This window comes from Passer domesticus, chromosome 3 (assembly GCF_036417665.1).
Source record: "Passer domesticus isolate bPasDom1 chromosome 3, bPasDom1.hap1, whole genome shotgun sequence".
In the NCBI taxonomy this organism is placed as follows: Eukaryota; Metazoa; Chordata; class Aves; order Passeriformes; family Passeridae; genus Passer; species Passer domesticus.
The window spans coordinates 72,264,800-72,286,974 of NC_087476.1; the positions used below are offsets into that span (position 1 = coordinate 72,264,800).

At 42.2% G+C, this 22,175-nt stretch overlaps 1 protein-coding gene across 1 annotated transcript in view; it reads right to left on the reverse strand.

Annotated features, from left to right (window-relative positions):
- Positions 1 to 3,544: 3,544 nt before the first annotated feature.
- Positions 3,545 to 22,175, reverse strand: part of PGBD5 (piggyBac transposable element derived 5) — a 68,452-nt gene continuing 49,821 nt past the window's right edge. The window contains exons 5-7 of the mRNA XM_064413879.1: positions 19,002 to 19,199; positions 12,799 to 12,904; positions 3,545 to 11,337 (exon numbers count right to left, since the gene is read on the reverse strand). Of these exons, the coding sequence (XP_064269949.1) occupies positions 11,142 to 11,337; positions 12,799 to 12,904; positions 19,002 to 19,199 (500 nt within the window). The 3' untranslated portion in view covers positions 3,545 to 11,141. The remainder of the gene's footprint in view (positions 11,338 to 12,798; positions 12,905 to 19,001; positions 19,200 to 22,175) is intronic.

Sequence of the window (22,175 nt, forward strand, 5' to 3'; positions counted from 1 at the left end):
CTGCAGTAACAGGTTTTCTTCATTAAATGTGCAAGTATTTCTTCTGTTTTAGTAAGTTTATTAAACTTGACTTGCAGTATTTAATAGCACTGCATGCTCAGCCTGGCTGCAAACTGTGGGTGATCATCCGTGACCAATTTCATAAATACTTGACATTACCTGGTGTCTGAAAAGACAAACTGTGGAGCTCTGCAGTGGCACTTTGCAAATTGCTTTACTGAACAGAGCAATGCTCTACCTGTTCAATATTAATTACAGGACAGGAGTGAAAAAAATGGTGATTATCTGAACACAGAAACACACTGCTGATGTTATGCCAAGCTATTTGTTGGGATGCCTCTCTTCCACCCAGTATCAGAAGTAGCTGTGGGTTTTAGGTGGTGGTGAGTTGTTGGGCATCATAATGGAGAGGACTGAAAAAAGATGAATTGGGATGTCAAGGAGAAGAGCAGCACACATATTCTGGAGGAATGCCAGCAGGTACAGAATTACAATTTTCTTTGCAAGTGTTGGACGGGGCCTTTCCTCTGTGGCTGGGTGCAAACACAATTGCTTATGCTTGGAGACCAAGTTTTCCAGTGCATATTTCCAAGATATAACTATGCCTATTAATTAATGTGTTTGTCTTTGTCTCCAACAGTTTCAATCTGAAAAGGCTGGGATACTGATAGACTAGCAGGCAATGAACTTTTCCAGTTCCTGAGAGTGATTTCCAATTTTTTCTAGCGTGGCTGCCGGCAGATGCTAGTCTTATTCACAGCAAATAAATGTCTCTCCCCTCCCTGCTTTCCCTCAAACCTTTCCATTTTTTGGGGATTATTATTTGGTATCATTTTAGCTGACTCTAAATTTTGTGTGTCCAGGAGAGATGTGTTTGCTGTGCTGTTTCCTCGAAGGGTTTGCAGTAATGTTGCCATTTTAAATCCTGCCTTGTTGCCCCTGGGGAGTCTGAATCTGGCAGCAGGAATATCTAGCATGCCTTTTAAGGTTGCAGTCCAGCCCTGAGCCATAGAAGCAGAAAAAGGAGCATGCTTTGGCTTATTGCACCTTGGTGTGTTCATGGAGGTGCAGCTGGTACCGGCTGCCTCCGGGCCAGTCTGTCTGCTCAGGGGGGCTGATTCTCATCCAAGTTTGTGGATTGCCAATTCCTCCACTGCTGCTGCTCTTGCTTCTTTAATGAAGGACAGACTGCAGATTCCCAGGCAAAATCTGTGACAGGAAACATAATCTGCAAAAAAAGCCCTGGTAAAATACATGAATCCCATGCCAGCATCGCTGGTGCAGATATTCCTGAAGAATCCTGCCCAAGCCCTCACCTGGGGAAGTGGGAATATCAGAGAAGTGAGAGAGGTTTCTGGTTTCTCAATTCCCATCACCTTTTGTGTATTGATTTCTTAAACTCTCATTCCCAAGACAAAACTGTGACTGTGCTGTAATCTAAGCAAACTGCTGCATGGAGACTGTCTCTGAAGAGAGAGGAGATGGCTTTGCTTTGCAGGGGTCTGATGAGATGCCATTCATTACTGCCTGTAAAGTGCTTTTTCAAATCTCGGCTGAGGGCTCTTTAGGAGAGTCTGTGCTTTGACTTGGTGACAGCTGGGGGTGTCCTTCTCTGCAGCGTCTGTGAGGCAGCAGTTTTATTCTCTCTGTTCCTCTCTGGAGACAGAGGGACAAGTGGAATAGGATATTGGAAAACACTGCAAAAGGGCATGTAAAGTTTGGCTTAATTAATAAAGACCACGTTTTTGGAATTAATTGTGAATTCTCCCGAGAATAATCTCACAGGAGATTAAGTTACTGTAGGCCCTGGCCTGATCTGAATGGATGGCAATGTTGTAAATGACAGCGCCGAGGTAACGTGTGTGTCCGTGTCAATCAGATCCTGGGTTTCATGATTTCATAAATTAAATTCCTTCTTTTATTCAATTAGTTTGCTAAAGATGATTTGCATTGCTTATTGTACCTCTGATGGTGTGGCCTGGTCAGACACAGTGTTAGCTCTGGTCACGGCACATCCAGGGAACAAAGTGCTGTGCTGCTGGGGGCAACTCTCCAGCCATGACAGGAACAAGGAGAAATCCTCCTTTGGTTTATGGCCCAGCTGCAGTCTCATCTGGTGTGTAGCTGGTCTCGCTGCTTGTAATCCTCTCCTTAGGTGCCTCCTGCTGTGTGTGCCTGGGGAGCGATGCAGGGAGGCACCCGTGCCTGGCTGGTCCCGCCTGGGGGGAGCCCTGCCCTGAGCCAGGGCGTGGTCATGCCGATCCATCACCCTGATGATGCACCTACACACTTCCAGCCTCTGCACTGCTTTGGGATGAGCCAGTCTTCACTCTGAGCTGCAGGCACGCGTGGTGGTTCCTCCCCTGCTGCCCAGCAGTGACTGCTGTGGTGCAAAAACACACAGCAAAGGAGAAAAGGAGTCTTGTTTCTTGTGTGAAGGGGACAGACTGTCTTTCAAACCAGCATTAAGGGCTGCCAATGCAGCTACTTACATGTTGAAAAGATTTCTGAGATCTTGGCTGTGTTGAACAGCCAGAATCTCTTGCCTCCTCTTTTGTGATAACAAGCAACTTCAGAAAAATAGTCTCCTAGGGACAGGGTCCATAAAGACATCAAATAGGTCAAGGGGCTGGTTGTGCTTGCTTCTGTTAATGTTTTGTTTTCCCTGGAATTCTGGCTTTTTCCTAGCACAGCTTAGGTGCAAACTAAATTCCTTCATGTGGAAAACACAAGATGCTATGGAGAAACACCCTGAGCAAATCAGACATGGCAGCCCCACAGATCCTGGCCAGAACTCCATGTTGAGCCACACACACACCTGGAATGCTGGGCAGCCCGGTCCCAGTGGAGCCTTTGCAGACAAGGGGAAATGAGGGACACACCCCAAGGCATGGGGGACATCTTTATTGTGGCTGTTGGCAAAGACTGACTGTAACCCCACTTGTGTGTTCCCCTGCAAGGTTTCTGCTGCCTTGGTGGAATAAGGTTTAAACCAGGTCCTAGCAACCTGCTGGCTTGGAGCTGTGAAACAACAGCCATCTGCAGATCACACGTGTCAGGTTTTGCCTGCAAATGCCACTCACTGGCGTGCAGGTCATGGGTTTGGTGGGCACCACTGGTGGTACAGACAATGCTTGCCAGGAACCGGAGCAGCGAGGACGAAGGGCTGGTTCTGTTCAGGGTAGATATTCCAGAGCTGGGACAGCTCTCCCTGTCCTTGTGTCCACCCTGCTCTGTGGTGGCTGGGAAGCATTGCTTGTCAGAGTCAGAATGGCATGGCAGGGGGAGACAGTGGTCCCCTTTCCTATGTCTGTGTGCCAGCTACACTGAAAGGCCTTTTCAAGTCAATTTTTTAAAAAGAAAATGCCTTTGTCCCCAATGGCTGGATAGAGATGGTAGGTTTATGATTCTAATGGCCTTAGAGTGTGAACTTGTAACTTATCTTGCAGTATATTCTCTACATCCTTTCACTTAGGCACTCAGAGCATGACCAAACATCTTCCCCATGTATTTCAGAAAAGAACAAGACAGGAAAAGCAACAGGTAATATATCTGACTGTATTTCAAAGTTGTTGATTGTAAACAAACTTTGTTGAAGAAATAAAATCACATGACAAGATATCAGAGTGATACTATAAATAAATTTTGTTATTGTTGCCACACTTCACATTTTTGGAACTTGGAATTCAGCTTATGGTGTACAAAATTTGTAAAAATTTATTGCAAGCGTGCCTTTGTGTAGAACAAAACTGGTGTCACAAAAGTAGTTCCCTGTCCCATGCAGAAACACAGCTGTGTGTCTCTTACTGTGAAGAGGTCACACACCTGCATTTCCTGAAAGACTTGGCTGTTATAAAATTGGTCTGAGAAGGTTTTTAAAAAGAAAAAGAAAAGTAATTTGCAGTGTATATTTTACCTCTATAATTTATGCTTTCAACAGAAATCTTTAGAATTATAAAGAATATGGAACTTTGCAACAGAACCGCAGTTGCTGATGGTGTGAGCACAGCCCAGTGGTCTTGAAAGCACTCAGCCAGCTAAGGCCCATCTTTGCAATTGGAACTGTCACTGCATTTGATGGAATGTAAGTTGCACACATTGAAAAATAAATGAAAACAAAATGTCAATGGGGAGGCTCCTTCTCTGGAATCCCCATTGTTCCTGTTTCTACTGTGGTGCTTCCACAGTCTGTAGCTTCCATGCTGTGCTGACATGCAGCAGTGCTGTGACTCCAAGGCTGATGACTACTGAACACGTATAGCCTAAGGAAAGGCATGGAGTGAGGCCAGGGATGCAGCTAAAGCAGGGTTTGTGTTACTCAATCAGCTGTGCAGACTGCTTATATTAAACATCAGCCTTTTCTTTTAATTCAAAGGCAGCAGGAGAGGGGGGTATACATGCTGGAATGATGAGAGTTAGATGGGATCACCTGGCTCCTCTCTCTCCATCCTCTGAACTTTCCTCTGCCTTCTCAAACTCACTGTCACCTCGTGTCTGTGCCTACATCCCTCCATGCTGATTAGCCACACCTTCACAGGACCAGATTAATTGCTGGCATAAACCTGAGTTTTGTTATCTCTGATATCACCCCCAGACCATGGGATCAAGCTATTTTTTTATTTCAGTACTGAAATGCCAGGCAAATATTTGGTTTGTATCTAGAAGAAAAATCCAGGTTGCAAAATAAGTCCGAGAGACCTGCAAACTGTTTTCCATCAAATGAGCAACTATGTTCACAGAGACATGCAAATTGTTCAGCAGTCACATTTTGCAAATGCCTTGACACAGATTATTTGAGAACAAGACCACAGAGTTACTTTGACACAAGTGGGTTGGGGCTCTGGACAGCTGAACCTAGTGCGCTGTGCTTTGCTTTTAAATTTCTAGGCTTTTTGGGGGGAACTAGTGGAAATAGGTCAAAAGGCTCTGAAGGCCAGAGCACACTGTAAATACTTGAAGTATGAAAGCATTTGCCAGAGTGTTTATTTTAGAAACAGCGTTGCAAGGGCTGGGAGCAAACTGCATAGGCCTGGAATTTTCCCTTTCCTAGAAAAACTTCTGAGACCAGCTTGACTATGAAATCTGCGTGTCCAAGGAGCTACAATTTGTAGCTTGGACTACAAATTGTGATCTTGTGTCTCCCCAGGTTTTTTCCCCGGTCAGGTCCTACACATCATGGTCCTACAGCACAGCACAACAGTCATCCAAGGTTGTTCAGGTACAGCAAATGATGCTTTCCTGGGTCAGGTTTTTGCACTACACATCACATGGACCACCCTGACATCCCATACAAGCAATTATTACTTCAAGAGAGTGATACAAAAGGGATTTACCACTTAAGGCCTTTTAGTGATACCTAACAGCTGTTCACCAAACCCATCAGAGTGAAAGGGCTTCAAAAACAAAGCAAAACACAAAGAAAATCCCCAGACCCTGTCAAAGGTCTCTCTATGACAGCAATGCAGAGCTGAGGAATATTACAGCCATGCCAGTTGGAGCAGTGGGTGTGGTGCTGCTGAAACCTCTTTGGGGTCCATCCAGACCTGCTGGGACAGCACTAATGGGGCAAAGCAGACAACACCTTCACAGTGATTGCAATCAGAACAGCCTACAGAAACAATACCCTGTTTCATCTGAGATCTGCAAAATAGCAGAAAGGACCAGCAGAGCAACGCTACAGAAGTAAACTGAAGGGCCAACTCTGTGTTGTCAACCCTTCCAGACTGACCGAGAACCTGCAGGATGCTTTGGATGTGCTCTAAATGCAAGGAATGAGGGAAGTAAAGCAAAGTGTGGGGCAGGAAACTTCTCCAGGGTTAGATTTCCAGAGAGGCAAAGCTGTCACTCAGGAAGAAGAGGAAGAAATCCTTTTTACAAAGCACAGCTGTTCTCAACTGTTTCCCAACAGTGAGGTGATGATATGAAGGTACTTTCAGTTCATGATGCTTCTGGAAACAAAGGTAAGTTTAGGAAGAATTGTGACAAGAATTAATACATATCAAGTAGCACTGATGACAGGCTTGCTTTAGAGTAGATCATGTGATGTGTTGGTACAAGTATCCTAGTTAACAGCAGGCCAAATATATACCTGTTTTGAGTTTAGAGTTCCTTGCCCTTGTGAAACTGTGAACAGGTCTTCAATACTCCAATGTTTTTCTCAGCCAGACTGAGATGAGCTTGTTTTACAACCAACCAATCTTGCATCAATCCAATGCAAAGGAAGTGCCATGGCAAACTCTGTAACAGAGGTGGATGGAAGATTTCATATTCCATCTAAGCCTCAGTGACTTTTCTTAACTCAGTAATTATTACACCGAGTTTACTGGACTATTGCAGAGCTTCAGAGTTTCCATATATCTCTTCTAAGTTCCTCTGGGCTTGTTGGGCTCCTACATTTTATCAAATTTTCTCTTACCTTTAGTGCAATTTAGTTTTAACTTATGCCAGCCTGTGCTAAGTCCCACAGCCCGTACTTAGGGGGAAATGGTATTTGGCATACTTCCATTTCTAGTTAGGAAAAGTGCTTTTGAACAAGAACCAAGTCACAGAAAACACAGAACAGGGCCTTAATCAGCAGGAGTGCAAACTCCACTTTACAGTTTCATCACCCCCCTTATCTGTGCTGTGCCTTGGTGTTTGGTAGGAAAGGAAAAGCTTTGATAAGCTAATGATGTTTTGTGAGTGCTGAGGTTGTTACAGCACTTTGCAATCCTTGCTTGGAAAGTACCAGAGATGCACAGAATTATCAGAGCAGCATAATCCCCCAATCCCCCCCTTCAGTGGAATCAGCTCTACCACAACAGGACTAAGGCATGGAAGAATGAGATACTGGAGGCTTCTTTCACTACTCACTAGCTCAAGACAGACTTCTAAATAACTGTTAGAAAGAAAGGTATTTTTATTTGGAAAAAAAAAAGGCCACAGAAATATATCTGGAGGTAAAGAACAGGAATGCTGTTTTTGAGTTGCTAAATTCAATTTTCTCTAGAAATTACCTGAAGAAAACAAAGTTGTACTTCTATAAATTATGATTCCTAGACTACTTGTATATAGAAAGGTTGGGGATAGAGAATAGAAACAGAAAATGGAGATGAGATTTCTTTAAATTGTGCCCTATTGTCAAGTGTACAGATGGACTGAAGTAAAAAGTGGCAGAATTCCTGCAAGCCCTTGAAGCATTTTTCAACGGAGACAACAGTGGAAACCACTTCCCAGTAGCTTCTAAGCTCTGGGAAGTGTGGTATTACACACTGGGAAAAGAAATGTTTTCCAAGAATGGATCATGGCACAACAGACATTTCCTGAAAGTACGGTGCATAGAAGGTGGTCGGTGTCTTACTGATGGTCTCGGTTCATTGAAATAAAGTTTGCATACCATGAACAAGTAATTATCAGTTTTTAGAAGTACAGTTCTAAACAAGTAAGTATCAGTTTTTAGAATGTCAGTGAAAATTCAATTCAGTAGGAGAGAAAGGAGCTGTGCTGTGCTCCCTTCATTACTTCAGTGTCAAATTTCTTTTTTTTTTTCCTGAAAAAGTTCAGAGACATTCCTCTGTGACTTGGTTGGTATTTTGACTGCATTTTACCTACTGCTAAGTTCTCAGATCTCTTAACCAGATTGTCTTAAGGCTACAAACTATAATTTCACAAGCTATTGCACAATTAGACACACACACACTATAACGAGCATCCTTGCACTACTTTGAGATTTTTTCCCCCCTTTAATCAGGGAGAGGCTTTAATGTTACAAGCAGGTGGGGAACCAAATCTGAGTAAGCCAGTTTACAGTAAAGGAAATAATCCTGCACAGGCTGAGCTGCAGTTGACAAACTTTAGCCTTTTAAAAAAAATTAGCCTATATCTTCCTTAATTACTTTGCCTTGGTTGTAGTAACAGAAAAAGTGCAAGATGCTTTTTCAACAAGGAGAAATTTTAACTTTCCCCAACCCTATCCACTTCCAGTCAATAAAAGGAAAAGATGAGGGGGAAGAGTAATCTGTAGATATAGACTACACTTTGGTGGCTTTTGCTTGTTGGCTTCGAGAGCCAAAATTCAGGCATTTTGTACATACAAATATATATAAATATTTTTGCTTACTTATGGAATGTTTGTGCATGATAAGAACAACAGTTCCAAATGATGAGGGATGTTTAAGGCTAAGAAAATGAAATTCATTGCAAAGCTATAATTTTGTTTTAATTTTTCTCCTTTACCAAGGAGACTAAAGCATCTTCCCTGTAATAGTCAGCCACTGTGTAATCCCCCATCAACACCAATTCTAGGGAAAACTACTCAGGACCTAGTCCCTGAGGCAAAAAGCTAGGATCTCATGATTTGAGCTCAAGTAATCCGCATAATTAACTGCATACATTGGTGAAAAATTAAATATTTCAAGGCCTCAGACCTACAGTTATCCAAAAAAAGAAAAGGCATTTTCTGTAAGGGATGGCCTAGATCCAGGCCTTTAAGCATCCATAGTTATGTAACTATTGGCCAGGGGCTTACAATGTATCTGGAAAGTGGTCTGCCTACTCCTCAGAAATGCCAAGTGGCTCCAAGGTGGTCTTGGAAACCATCCCATGTCTGCTGGGGGTGTGGGTATCCTGCACATAGCCCAGCATGGCATGGGAGTGTAAGGAAGCTGGACTTTTCATTTAAGCCATTCCATCAGTAAAGTTCCAGCCAAACTTTCCCTTACTGCCCTAGTTTCAACTACCATATAAATTTATGGGATTATAATGATTTAGTAGCTACACTTCCTGATCCAATATAGGCTGGCATTGTCTGAAGTAGGGAGCAATAAGAACACTCTGTGAAATTTCCTGAAAGAAAATAAAATATAGGTTTATATTGCTGAACATTTATTTTTCATGCTTCAGGCTAGCTGCTGTCTCCCTTTGAATACTTTCAAGGCTGACAATAATCAGCTGTCAAACACACTCAGTCTGAAGAGGGGTGGTATCAGTTCTCTGCAGGGTCAAGAAAGTTTGAACTCATCCTTGGGTTCCTGTGGAGCTTGACACTGTCAAGGGCTAGAGTGGTTCAAACTCACCCCCTTCTTTTGTGGTTAGGAGGCCTCAGTGCACAAAGTTTTGTCCTTTCTCCCGTGTTTCCGGTGTGGAGACCTTATGGACTGAGAAGTGAAAAAGATGCTTAGGAATCCCACTGCTGTTCATTGTGCAGCTGGCAGGCAGAGCAGGATGTGTGGGACAGGCTCCAGGCTGTAGCACAAGCAGAACCACCATGGCCATCCCCTTCTCTCCTTGCAACCAGGTGAGATCTGCCTCTAGAACTATGCTAAACAGTAAGACTTTGGTGGAAACAGAAAGGTTTCGGTGCAAGGATACTCCACGGGCTAGTCATTCACTTACTAACCCTTGCTGGATTCTTCCTCTGTTATTATTTACATGCTATGCATTTGCATGTCACAGAATGATGAAATCTGAGGAGTTTCCAAATTTATGTTGGTTACCCTCTACTGCCTCTTATCCGATAGATACATGTAACCTGGTAAGATTTACACTGATAAATCAGTCATTCACTGCATTCCTCTTGAATCAACTTGAGTCATTCTTTGGGAATAAAACTTTTCAGGCTTGGGGTCCTCTAATCAACATGTTTTTCTGCCCTGTAAGTTAATGCAATTCTGTTTGTGCCCATCACTGCTAACCTTCAGAATACAGAGTTTTTTGATGATTGAGTTGTTGACTGAAATCAATACAGTGTAAGAGGGCAGTAGTTCCCCTCAGTATTGATTCCCGTGTTTCAATCATACCTCTCTCTTGGCACTGTTTTCTGAAACTCCAGTGGCATTCAGATTCCACGAGCACTAAAACATGGCCTTGACCACTAGCTCACGATGTCCTCTACAATGTCACTCAGAACAGAAGAACTCTTTGGGCTTGCTCTGTTTTAGCAAGGCTTAAGGTTGGTTGAAACTGGACTTCGTTCCTTTTCTAAGACACAATGCTACGTTATTTTGCTACACATGTAATCTGCTTAATTACAACTACTGTGATAAGCCCTGAACTCTACCAAAAAGAATTCCTACAGAACACCCCACAGTAATAATGGGAAACACTTGGCTATTAGTGACTTTTTTTTCCTGCCAACTGTGTGCCAAACAAAATTCTAAAGTTGGCCAAAAAGGTCTTGACAGTTATCAAAGAAAAAGCAATAAATTATTGTTCTTAAAACTTTAACAGTCCATTACATTAGCTTTTTAAGCAACATCTAAGATACAGTTGAAATCGAGAAAAAATATAGTTGGTATATTTTGATTTCTCACCTGTACACTGACCGTGGCAGTTAAGATGTGAGGCAGTATTACTTACTGGTTTACTCACTGTTAATTACAGTAATTAACAGTAATTAATACTTACGGTATTAATCACTGTTTGTGTAAAAAAATGTTTCATCGTGGTTAAAAAAGAAAATCAGTGTAATGTATTTGTCATTTTAAATTAACTAATGTACTTGGTTTCTCCTACTTTTCCTGTGTTCTAACTGGGATCAAATTGTTTTATGTTACATTAATAAAAACAAAGGGGGAAAAAACCACAGAAAGAAATCATGAGTGGTTCTCAGTTCCTGGCTGCCTGCCTGTGAAGGTGGTGTTTGTCCAGATGCCTGCTGCAGTGTCCCTGCTGTGCCTGTCCCAGTGGAGGACAGCAGCGACGTCTGGCAGGACGGCAGCCGCGCTCAGCCCACGGTGCAGCCGCACAGGGACAATTTAGTAACTCCAAGGAAGGTGCAGAGTTTCCTGTAACGCCCATCTAGGACTGCTGAGCTGTGCCAGCTTCTGACAAGCTCTTGGCCCAAGAGGAACTTTACAAGACGACCCTGTTCAACAAATAGCATTGAGATGATGCTAATTTAAGTCTGTTTTCAGTGTACAGATTCCCACAGGGCATTCGCATTCACATATGGAATTTTGTGTCAGCTTTTCCAGTGGCACTTTCTGCATGAGATGTTTACATCCAGCTGATACTAGGAACAAAGTTTGCACCTCTCTAGTGGCATCACTTGGCATTTTTGGATGACAGCACCGGTGGCGTCACAAGTTCCTTGCTTTGCCGCTCCAGGTGTGGTATCTTCTGCTTTCCCTCCAGCCCCTGCCTACACCACCAAGAGCAAAGCATCAATGGGTGGGTGAGGTGTCCTCCAAGCCCAGCAGCTCCTTTACAAGTCTTTCACCAAACTGTGCACGGCTGTACCTTGTCACATGGTAGGCCTCTGACATTTTGTAGAGGATGTAGGCGTTATTTATAGCGATGCTGATGGCAAACCAGAACACTTGTTGCCAGGTCTTGTTTGGTTTGTGAGAAATGAAATACCTAAAAGCCAAGAAAGGAGGGAAAAACACTGTTCAGCCAAACAATTGCAGCTGGGATGCAAGAAATTACCCCAGACAAAGATCCTGCAGTCCCAAAGGAGAAGCAGGCGCCAGACTTAATGCCTGGTTCAAATATTATTTAAAGAAATTTTGTACAATGTATCTGACAGTAACAGCAAATTTGCATAATTTTGGACATTTCTGGTAGTATGTAAAAGAGCAGACCTCCTTGCTCTCAGAAGCAAACTTCAGCAATAATCTCACCTCTGTATCACTCCATGTAAATAAGGGTACTGATAAACATTCCTTGAGCTCACCCATGACAAATATCCTTGTGATAGGAGATGTAGGGCTGAATCCCTTCAATTTGTAACTAAAAAAAAAGCCTCAGTCACATTACATTGCAGTTTTGGGAAGCTTGCTGATGCTTCTCCTCGGGTTTATTGTGAGCAAAGGATGATTGCTGCTGCTGTCAACAGTAGGTAGGAGGATGTGGGGGTAGAGCGAGAGCGTACACTGCTGGTAGGTGGACCACAAGGCAGAATCAGAAAGGACTGACATCTACATATTTAGGTTCTGACTAATTCTAGGACTGCCAGAATATTCTCTCTTCTGTCATAAAATTTCCCATTCTCCCATTTTCCTATTTTCATTTTTAAGCAACCATTTAAAGCTTTTTTCCGCATTGATTTCCTCAGACCAGATCCCAACATCATTCTCCAGTGATGACCTCCTCTTCTTTCATATATTCTACTGAATTCTTGCTGCCTTGCCCAGAGCTAGCTTGAAAAATCTGTGCTGCTTTTTCTGTCTTCTCAATTTCTAGTTCTTGAAATCTCCTGTACCTCACTGCTATTCCCACAGCCAAGCTTCACTACTGCTATTCTTACTCCCTGCTGTTCCTCCCAGCTACATTAAGAGCTAACACTGAGAACACCAACTGGAATTCAGGAGCCAAAAGTTCTACATTCTGCTCTTTCATCATGTAGATTCTGCTCTTTCATCATGTAGATGCAGAACTGAATGTCTTTTCTCTTCTGGCTCCAGGTGACACAAATATCACCAGGACAGATTATCAACTAAACATCAGCTACTGCTAGAGGGGGAGAGCTGAGCTAACCTGAGAGACTTGTGGGGCTGGCAGACCCTTGTTGAATTCTCTATCAGTCTGCTGGCTCATCCTCTCATCACTTCTTAAAAGTAATTTATAAGATGCAAAGGACCTGTGTCTCAAAATTCTTTTTTTTTGGTCTGATGGATGGGTAGATAGAGCCAAACCAACACCAGCAATGCAGTTCTTGTTTTGTGCAGAGCCAGCATCTGATCTTTGATTTAAACAGAAGTTCTGTCAGAGACTCAGTGAAAACAGCATTAGGCCCTCAGATGCAGCTCAACATGAACAACTCAAACCTTGCAGCAACAGAGAAGGTGTGAAAGAAGTACACACAAACATCTTACTTACTTGCTGTATTTATCATCATATTTGCAGATATAGCTAAGGTGAGCAGCAAAGGCTTCAACTGCCAGTGGGCATGGAATTTCTCCGCTTTTTCGCTTAATTATAACTCCTGCATCAATTAGAAACATAACAGTTTTAAACTGACATCATAATTCTAGCAATTGAAAAATGTTTTCTATATATGGCTTATACAATAAACATTATTGACAGTTTTCCCCCTAAAGCTGGAAAGTTTTCTGTAACAGAGATGCTAATTTGATTTCTTTTCCCACAGGTAGTACATTGAACAAGTAGAAGGGGAAGAAGAGGGATCATTTTTCAGTTGGAAATGAAAAGGTGTTAGACAAAAACATCTTTACCATATATTCAAAGGAACCCACACATTCCTGTAGTTCCATAGTAGCCCCCTACAGACAGTTTCTCCTTTTTTGGGCCACAAGAAGTTGTGGTCACCTCTAGGTGACTTGCTGTTATATGCTTTGAATTCTGGAGGTCCCAAATTAGTCCTGTGAAATAAAATCCTTTGCTTATCTCCACCCATGGCGCCAAGAGCAACATCACCTTCTCTTCACTGGGTGCCAACTGGCACAGAGAAGAAAATACAGCAAGAAGGAACCAACTGGCTGAACTCAGTGAAGACAGAATTGAAGCTGCCGGGTGACTGCGATGTCTCAGAAATGAAAAGCAGCCTGGTTCCTGCTGTGGGGAGCCAGCACTCAGAAGTACCCGTAGGTTGCTCACTGGAGCTGAGCACACATTTCTCTGCCTGCAAGTGCTGCTTCCTGTCCTGCCTGGTCAGCTGGGTTGGTAATTCAGGTCATCATGGGGCATGGCCATCCTGACTACTGCAGAAGTCTGTGGGAAGTCAACAGGCATCACCCTGCAGCCTTCTACCAACCACTCTTTACACAGACAGGTGCTAGAGCAGGTTACTCCAGAAATGGGTCCCATTCCTTCATGTGGTCTATTTTTGACCTGGCCTTATCCAACACTACAGCAGTATTTGTAAATCCTCCTAAGAAACTCCCTTAGCTCTTTTCTGATGTATTGCTCCCTGTAGGAAGGAAGGGTGAGTAAAACAAACTTAGAGCTTAGGAGTCTGCTCCCTAACTTTTGACCTTATGCCCCCACAGTTTTCAGTTGTGGGATCTCCAGGAGCCTACAGCTGGAGCACCACTTACTCCATGGCTGTGGCATGCTGCCTAACAAGGCTCCCTTCTCTCAGGTACAACACTGTTTTGTCCAGGTCTAGAGAAGCACAGGCTTGGTTGCATCCTTTCTCAGCATCGTTTCAGTATGGGTACAATCCTCAGCTTTCTCATTTCTCAAGCTCTCAAGAAAACTTTCTTTACCTTCCTTCTGCCTACTCTTTTACAATCAGCCTTAAATGCTACTCACGTTTTGATTACAGACTTCACCATTTCATTCCTCCAGCTGGAAGTCTCATTCCATCCATTATCTCTGTCAAGCCCCCTGTGCTGTCCTAGCTTGCGGGCTCTATTTTGAAGCTAGTATGCAACACACTAAATGTCATGTTACAGCTGAACCATGCAGAAATTTATTTGGGTTATTTAAAGTCAATACACTCTCCTTTCACCTCTGCCTCCTCAAGCTGGGTGTAAATGTAGCCCAAGGAGTGGGGGGAAAAACCAATCAAACAAAAAAAAATTCTTCATTACAATCATGTAATTATTATAGTGTATTTTTTGATTCTTTTAATGAGTCCTGCATATATCTGACCAGCATGAGATAAAAAGAACTGATACACCACCAGCCTGCTGCATTAGTGCTGCAAAATCACTTGCTATCTCATCAGGGTAAGTCAGGGAAGGGTAAGTATGTTCCTGGTACAAGTGTCATACAAAAAAAAAAATCACCTTTCTCCTCTTGCTCTCTTCTCTTTCTTCCCCTTCTCTTCCTCTGGAGAATTTGTGTTTTCTTTGCCATTTGCTTTGTATTCATAATCTTTAAAAGAATGCATTGCAGTGGCAGAACCATATACTCCCTATCACTTTCTGTTATATTCCCCATAACATTCCCTTGTTTTGAGAATATAAATAGCTTTACAGGCATACTATTTTTAGCCTTTCCTAGGCTAGTTTCACAGCCATAACCCACCTTCCCAGGGAAGACAACTGCCAGAGCTGGGTCACTCCTAGCTGCAGGTCTCTGTGGCACGTGGTCCTGAGCCAGCTGACTCATCAGCACATCCGATGAGCCATTTCCCCTCCTGGTCCTCCCCCAGCATTGCTGTGTTCCCATCCCTGGCAGCACTCCAGGGAACACACCACCTGCACTGCAGCCACAGCCTGCCTTTGCTTCCATGCTGGAAAGGGTGCCGACTGCCAGCCTCCATCCCGTTGCCATAGAAAGGCATTGCCTTTCAGGTTGGTGGTCTTTCAACCCTTTTTCCTTTTAAATTTAAATATTTAAGCTGTATGCTTGTGAAGCAAAGCTTGAGAAATACTGTCGCCCTGTTCTTCTAAAGTTCTTCTAAGCCTTCTGATGTTTACATTTTTGTAATGGAGTTTCTCACGCACTTTTCATGTAAATAATGATTATTTTGCATTCCTTTCTGGAGGAGGAAAGAATTGATAGACTGTTGGTTTGACCAGTGTGGTTAGAGAGGGAGCAATTTCATCCTCCAATCTATGGTCACTTTTGGAATTCTATAAATATTGAGGTCCGGAAATAGATGTGCCTTCTTTTTACCCTGGACATCTCAGCATAGTGAGTGTCATTCATTTCGTGTTTTATTGCGGCAAAATACTACCTCAAATGAAACAAGTCAAAAGACAAAGGTTCACATATGTGTGTTTCCTGAAAACATTTATCCTAAGCCTATCTAGAATAATGTTTTTTTAAAAATGGGAGTCCCACTAATACCAGCACTTGCATCCATCTTGTCAAACCCCTGAGAAGAAGGGGCAATGCATGATCCAAGTGCTATCTCGCTTTTTATCAGGACTTTGATTTCTTACAGTTCTTTATCAGAATTGCCAACATTCAGCGTTGTACAAGGTCTGATGATTGATGTCTTCCCACTGGGGTCCTCCAGCCCCATCCCCAATCTCACCATACTTGGACACAACCTCCTGACTGTAGTCTCACAAACGACACATGGAAATGGTAAGTTGAAACCCCTAAGCTCATCCATTCTGACACACGCTTTTTAGCATCATGCTTATTTCCACAGATTTTCCAATTCTGGGCCAATATCGCAAGCTGAATTTTTCAGGAAACTGGACTGTCACCAGTCACCAGTCGCTCCAGCTTCTTCCAGAGTGAGAACCACAGAGACTCAAACAATTGCTTTATACAATTGTGATGGCCCCACAACATCTACCATATTCTCACAAATCACTTTTGAGATCCTAACATGCCATCTGCAGCTCTTTATTCCTTGCATATTCCCAAACTCTGTTTTCTATGCTTAGACTGTTTAGCTTTTAAGTAAAGCTAGTTGGTGAAGAGCACCTGGAAAAGTTCTCAGAAAGAAGCTACTTAAAAAGATCTTGAGTTCAACAGTTTTTTGCTAAAGATGTTATTCTGGGCATCCTACTGTGCAGCTAGTGAGGTTGCTGCCTGCTCCATCCTGTTACATATGAAAGGTAGAAAAAAATTGCATTTATTTCTGGAACACAGTAATGGAGATGCTGGTGAAGTGGGCATCAGATCTAGAGTGAAAAACCAAAATGCAGCTTTGTTCCACAGATGGGGAGATTTGGACCGGTGCAGAGATGACCTGCTTTAGAATAAATTAACTTTTTAATCTCTGGAGGGGTCCCAATCTCTTTTGAATTCTCACTTCTTCTGTAATACAAGCACAAGGAAAAATTAAAGCTTAAGAGCAATTAAAAATCTGACTGGATTTTGTTCTAGGCAGAAACTACATACTTGATACCAGAGTAAGCAGGATATGTTTGCAAGACCAAAGGAATTAGATCCATCCTCGAGTATCTGAGATGATGTATTATGACATGCTGGTTTGAAACATCCATAATAAATAACCTGCTGCATCTAAGAATAGTATTCATAGATCTGCTCTGACAAGTGTACTGCCCTCCTGGTGCCTCTGGCTTGGGTGGGATTTGCACTCTAAGTACAGGCAAGATTTACCTTCTTGACTTTTTAAAAAATTGCAATAAATAGTTAATTATTAACTATGTCCACCTCTTTTCTCATCCTAAGTATTCTGTTAACCATCTCTTGCCTCCTGTTTTTAAGGTTTTCTCTTCATGATCTCCTCCAGCCCACACACATTTACACTCAGCCAAGTCCAAATGCACTGTGCATCACCAGACAATCAATCCCACTGGCACCAGGCTCTGTTCAACTACCCTGTGTGACTTTTAACCTCATTTCAACATCTCCTCTCCCATGTAACATGGGCTGAGCACATCTGTGCTACAGGCCTGTCTCAAACAGCACAGATTTCTCCTCTTCCTCCTCTACATTTACATACCTTAGAGGAGACTGGTGGTCCAGCTTCTCTTGAGTTGGTTTAAACTATCTTTGCTGCACTGACTTTAGTGATGCCAAATCAGAGGCAAAGCAATCTGGTCTCTTGCCTTCCCACTGAGCTTCCATCTGTTCCCATGTCCCTGCTAGAGACACTTTGCCCAGCATCACTCTTTAAAAAGCCAGTCTCTGTTTTCTGCTCTGATTCACAGTGAACTATGTCAACTGCCCCAGCCAGCATTTGGTGAGCAATGAGTTGGGAAAGCCTTGTCCATCACACACAAAGGTCATAATCACAAATACCTCATACACAGCACCTACAATCCCATCTATGCCAAAACAGACCCAAGGTCAATCACAAGCACACCAGCTCACACCTCCATGTCCTGCTTTTAAAGGATGCTGCCAGCACAGTGTGCTTTTGCTCCTCTTTTCAACAGGGCAATTAACACTGATGTTTACAAAGAGAGTATTTTCCTAATATTTATGAATTATAACCAAATGCTCCATGCTAGTCTATAAAATACAAGTAGTAGTTTGTAGCAATAAGTCTTGTCCAGTTAGTGCTGCTGAATGATCTAAATCCAGCAAAAAACACAAGGAAAACAGCACAAATCCTGATGGTGAAAGCCCCTCATGGGAGCCACATTGCTCCAGAGACTGGCTTCAGCAGGGTGTCCAAGTCTCATACTTCCTTCTCATAAATATTTTCAGCATTTGTGCTCAGACATCAGTCCATCTGAATCACCAAGTCCTCACTCTGCTGGGATGCCCAGCACAATTCCTCAGGATCAGCCATGCTCTGCTAAGGCAATGAGCCTTCAGGCAAGGCACTAAACAACACACTAAGTTAGCTTTCTGTTTACCATACAGTAATTCTAGGCCTTAGCTTTGCTTCTGTAATCTCTACACACATGTGAAAGTTGCTTGGGATTCAGAAAATTAGTGTAGAAGATGCCTTTGAATTGGTGGCTTTGTATTTAAATGTTTATGTTATACTCATTTGTCTCTGGCAGCTATACATAAATCTGAATTATAAAAATTCTAAGAAACTGAAACAACATTCTCATTGAAACACTAATTTCAAGAAGTTTTAGTCATTGCATTTTACAGAAGTTTCCAAATGTTCTTAAAACCATCTTATACTTTCAAAAAGGAAAATATTTCAGTAGCAAGAAGCTCTCTGTAATTATCTGAACTATCCAAATTATCTGTTTTGGTTTCTTTTTATCAACTGCCAAAATCAGTTTAACATACAGCAGGAAACCTTAATCATATCTACTTCTGGCAAAAAAGATACTTGTTTGTGACTAAGTTTTTACTAGATAAGAAAAATTAATTGTAGGATCTGCTTGGAGTTCAAAGTACATCCTGACATTTATTAATTTTTTTGTTGCAGCAATCCTACAAGATGCTTTGTAAATGGGGCTAATATTGTCTTATACAGTAATCATCTTCCTTTCTCTGACCATCAGCAAAGATATAATCTTTATACCTTACAGGATAGTGATTCTACCAGCCCAGACAAGGAGGCTGCATTAGCAGTAGGCTTTGTATGGGAAAGAAAGAATAGCTGTATGAAGATACAGAAGGGAAGTAATCACTACAGCTACTGTTTATCTAGGATGTGTGATCAGTTACAATCAAGCTCTTTGTTCAGGCTTATTATCAATCTCAATGACTCACTTTGGCTTGTGACATAAAGCATGTGCACTTTTGAGATGAGAAGTAGGAATACTGCTTACCTTGTTGAACTGGAGAATAGGCATTGGTCAGAAAACGAAAGTGCCCTTTATTGTACCAGCAAATCAATGACATGTTTCCCTTCATTCTTATTCTGTACTGTCCTCTGGACTGTGGAGTTGCAGAATTGTTCAGCATGGATGGAGGTAGGCCTGTGCAGTCACTCTTCCTGGTGCTCAGCAACCCACAGCAGTAAATCTCTGCATATGAACAAACACATTCCCTATTAGCAAAATATTGCATGGACCCAGAGAGCAAAACCAGCAGAGCAAGCCTGAAAGACCTCTGAAAGAACTTGCCCTACAACATGTCAGCCAACTGATTTTCTTCTGTAATACCAAAGATTTGTGTCCTACAGACCAATGCAGAAAGCCTGATCTCTTGTTGAAACACATTGAGGCCTCCTGCACTGTCACGATGAAACAACAGGAAAAATAATTCAGGGTATTTTCCTAGTTGTAACACCCACAATTTGTATTTAACATTACAACATGTTTAAAACTGGTCTCAAAAATTCCCCAGTAGTGATACGCATTATGGGACAAATTGGAATTTATGATCCAAGAGAGGTTGTTTAACTGAAAGAATGAAGTTTGGAGGGAGCAAGGAGGTAGGGAAAGCTATAGCATCTCAGATGTTAACTGAAATAAATTCTCCTACATGACTCCTATGATGCTTTTAGTCACAATAGTTTAATCTACTGCTTCACTGTGCTGCCACATTCTTGATTTTTAGCTCAATACTCCTCGCACCTGCATCATCTGCTTTGCTAAGGATATCCCTGCTTAAGCAGCTAAAAACCACTGAAACCACTGGTTGATTTTAAAAAATGCATATGCCAGAAGGATGGAGAAGATGGAAATTTCAGTGAAAACTGATTTTAGGGCACTAAAGCAAGCACTGATCTTGTCCTGCAAATATACCAGAGGCTCTTGCAGGAGACACAGTCTGTTGCTCACAGCTTCTTGGCCTTTTCATATGTGAGAGGCAATGAATAAAATCTAGCACAACAAAATGAATCTCAATACAGCCAGGCAGGCACAAACAAGGCTTGAAAACAACGTTAATAACAATGCTTGAATTTTTCATTAGGCTGTGAAATACTAACAGCCTGTTTCTGTTAGTCCAAGAGAAGTAGATTTTCTTGATCAAATTGTTCCCTGACTAAAAGAAATCTTGGGTGGAAATTTCCATGGTTTCCCTCAGTTTTGTGTTTTTTTGTGAGTAGAAAAAACAGTGGGCATGGAAGCAGGTGATATCTGTGCACATCTTGTGGTGGTTTAAAGCTCACCTGTCAGTTAAGTCTGCTTGATCAAATTTTTTATCATGCTGAATTTTGCATTATATCCTTACAGTGAAAATACAAAGTCAGAATGCAGTGCCTGGCTTCCCCTAAACATGTTACCTCTGTTCCTGGATTTCCATTTATGTGGCTCTTCCACCTCTGTCTTTCTGGAAGCACCTAAACTCTTGAGAGCAGGTGCAGCCTTTGTCTTTGCCTATAGTGACTGGCATGATGAACATCCCCTCAACAGCTCACAGACACTAAAGGAATACTAATAAATTAATTGCATATACTCATGCATTGGTCCAGTTGCTGTGGGCAGATCTAAAAAGAGCTACAGCTCTTCCAGCAGAAATTTAAGACACTGATGAAAGAAGAAGGTCAACCAACACAGCAATGGGAAAACTTAATTCTCAAGGGAGAAACCTGCACTCCACCAGTTATTTGTAATGAATTAATCAGTCCCTGGAAATCTGTAAGTTCCTTCCACAAAAGAAAATGAGAAAAGCCTGATGACAACAGGCTTACAATCATTATAGAGGGAACTGCACTTCCAGCGGAAACATGACTTTTTTATTTTTCTTTTTAAAAATTTCTTCTGTTGCTAAGATGTCCCCAAAAATGCAGGTCCCATACCTGCGGACTATGCCATTAACAAAGCAAACATTTATAAAGCTTTCTTCTAGCCAATATTAAGATCTTCTTGCTTTGATAACAAGCAAACCTGAGAAGAATTTCCTTAGCTGCCCAGAGTTTATTACTCATTGAAATGTGATAATTTTTCCAGGGGGCTGCAATGGAATAAAACCAAGTTAATAATTACATTATTGTGCTAAAGCTTCAAAACAGGAACAGCCATCTTTGAGATCTCATAATAATTAGTTGTAGCCTTTCCTTTTATTGTAGCAATAACCCTGCAGAAAACTTCCAGCAGGTGTTCCACTCTTCCTGTAGAATAATGGGAACCATTTTCTGTCTAAGGAACATATCGTGTAGCCTTCCTGCTGTACAGCCTAGAAAAGTGCAGCACCTCTGCAGATTTACTAGCATCTCTCATTATGGATGAAACCCTTAATCTACTGTAGAGATTTTTAAAACCACCCAGTTACTATAGCAATAGAAGCAATAAAAATTACACCCAACTGGCTCTATGAAGTTTTTGTGTGTAATTAAATCAGAATCACAACAGGTGTTTTCTGCACACACACAGGAGTCAGTGGAAACAGTTTGTTCTCTGGTCTTCTTAAACTGTAGGTGCAATATAAATGAATACACCTAAGACAGTTTAGCAAAGAAGAAACGTGGTATAGCCACCCAAAACTCATTCCCAGAGTCTCCAGCCTCCAGAGAGCTTGTGCTGAAGCCTGTTTCACCACATCTTCACTAGTACAGTTCACAAATGCCATCAGGCTCGAGCTAATTCAGGCAAAAATACACATTCTGCAATCATTTGTTCTGCAAGCAATGCATTCTTCTAGGTCAAGTCAGAGCTAGGAAAGCATGGTGGGGCTGCTGTGGGGAGCAGAAGTGAGTTTGCTTCAGTCCATGTGCTGGAGTTGCAGGATCCTGTAAAATTTGTAGGAAAATCATGGTCAACCAGGCTGGCAGGTCTTGCAGCTTTGCCAACACCAGCCCCTCGGTAGAACAGAGCCAGCTGCTCCTGCTAGTTCAGAACATGCAGAAGAGACTTTCAGGGATCATATGTTAAAGGGAAGCATGGAACACAGGGCTTTAGCAGGTTTTGTCCTCTATAAAGGACAATACTAATGCTTAGAGAGGGAACAAGGGATGTGACTATGAATGAATGTCACAGCAAATAGCAGTGACAGCTGTCTGCTCACAGAACAGAGAATCTGGGGCATTTCAGTGCAGGTTTCCAGTTCTATTCAGA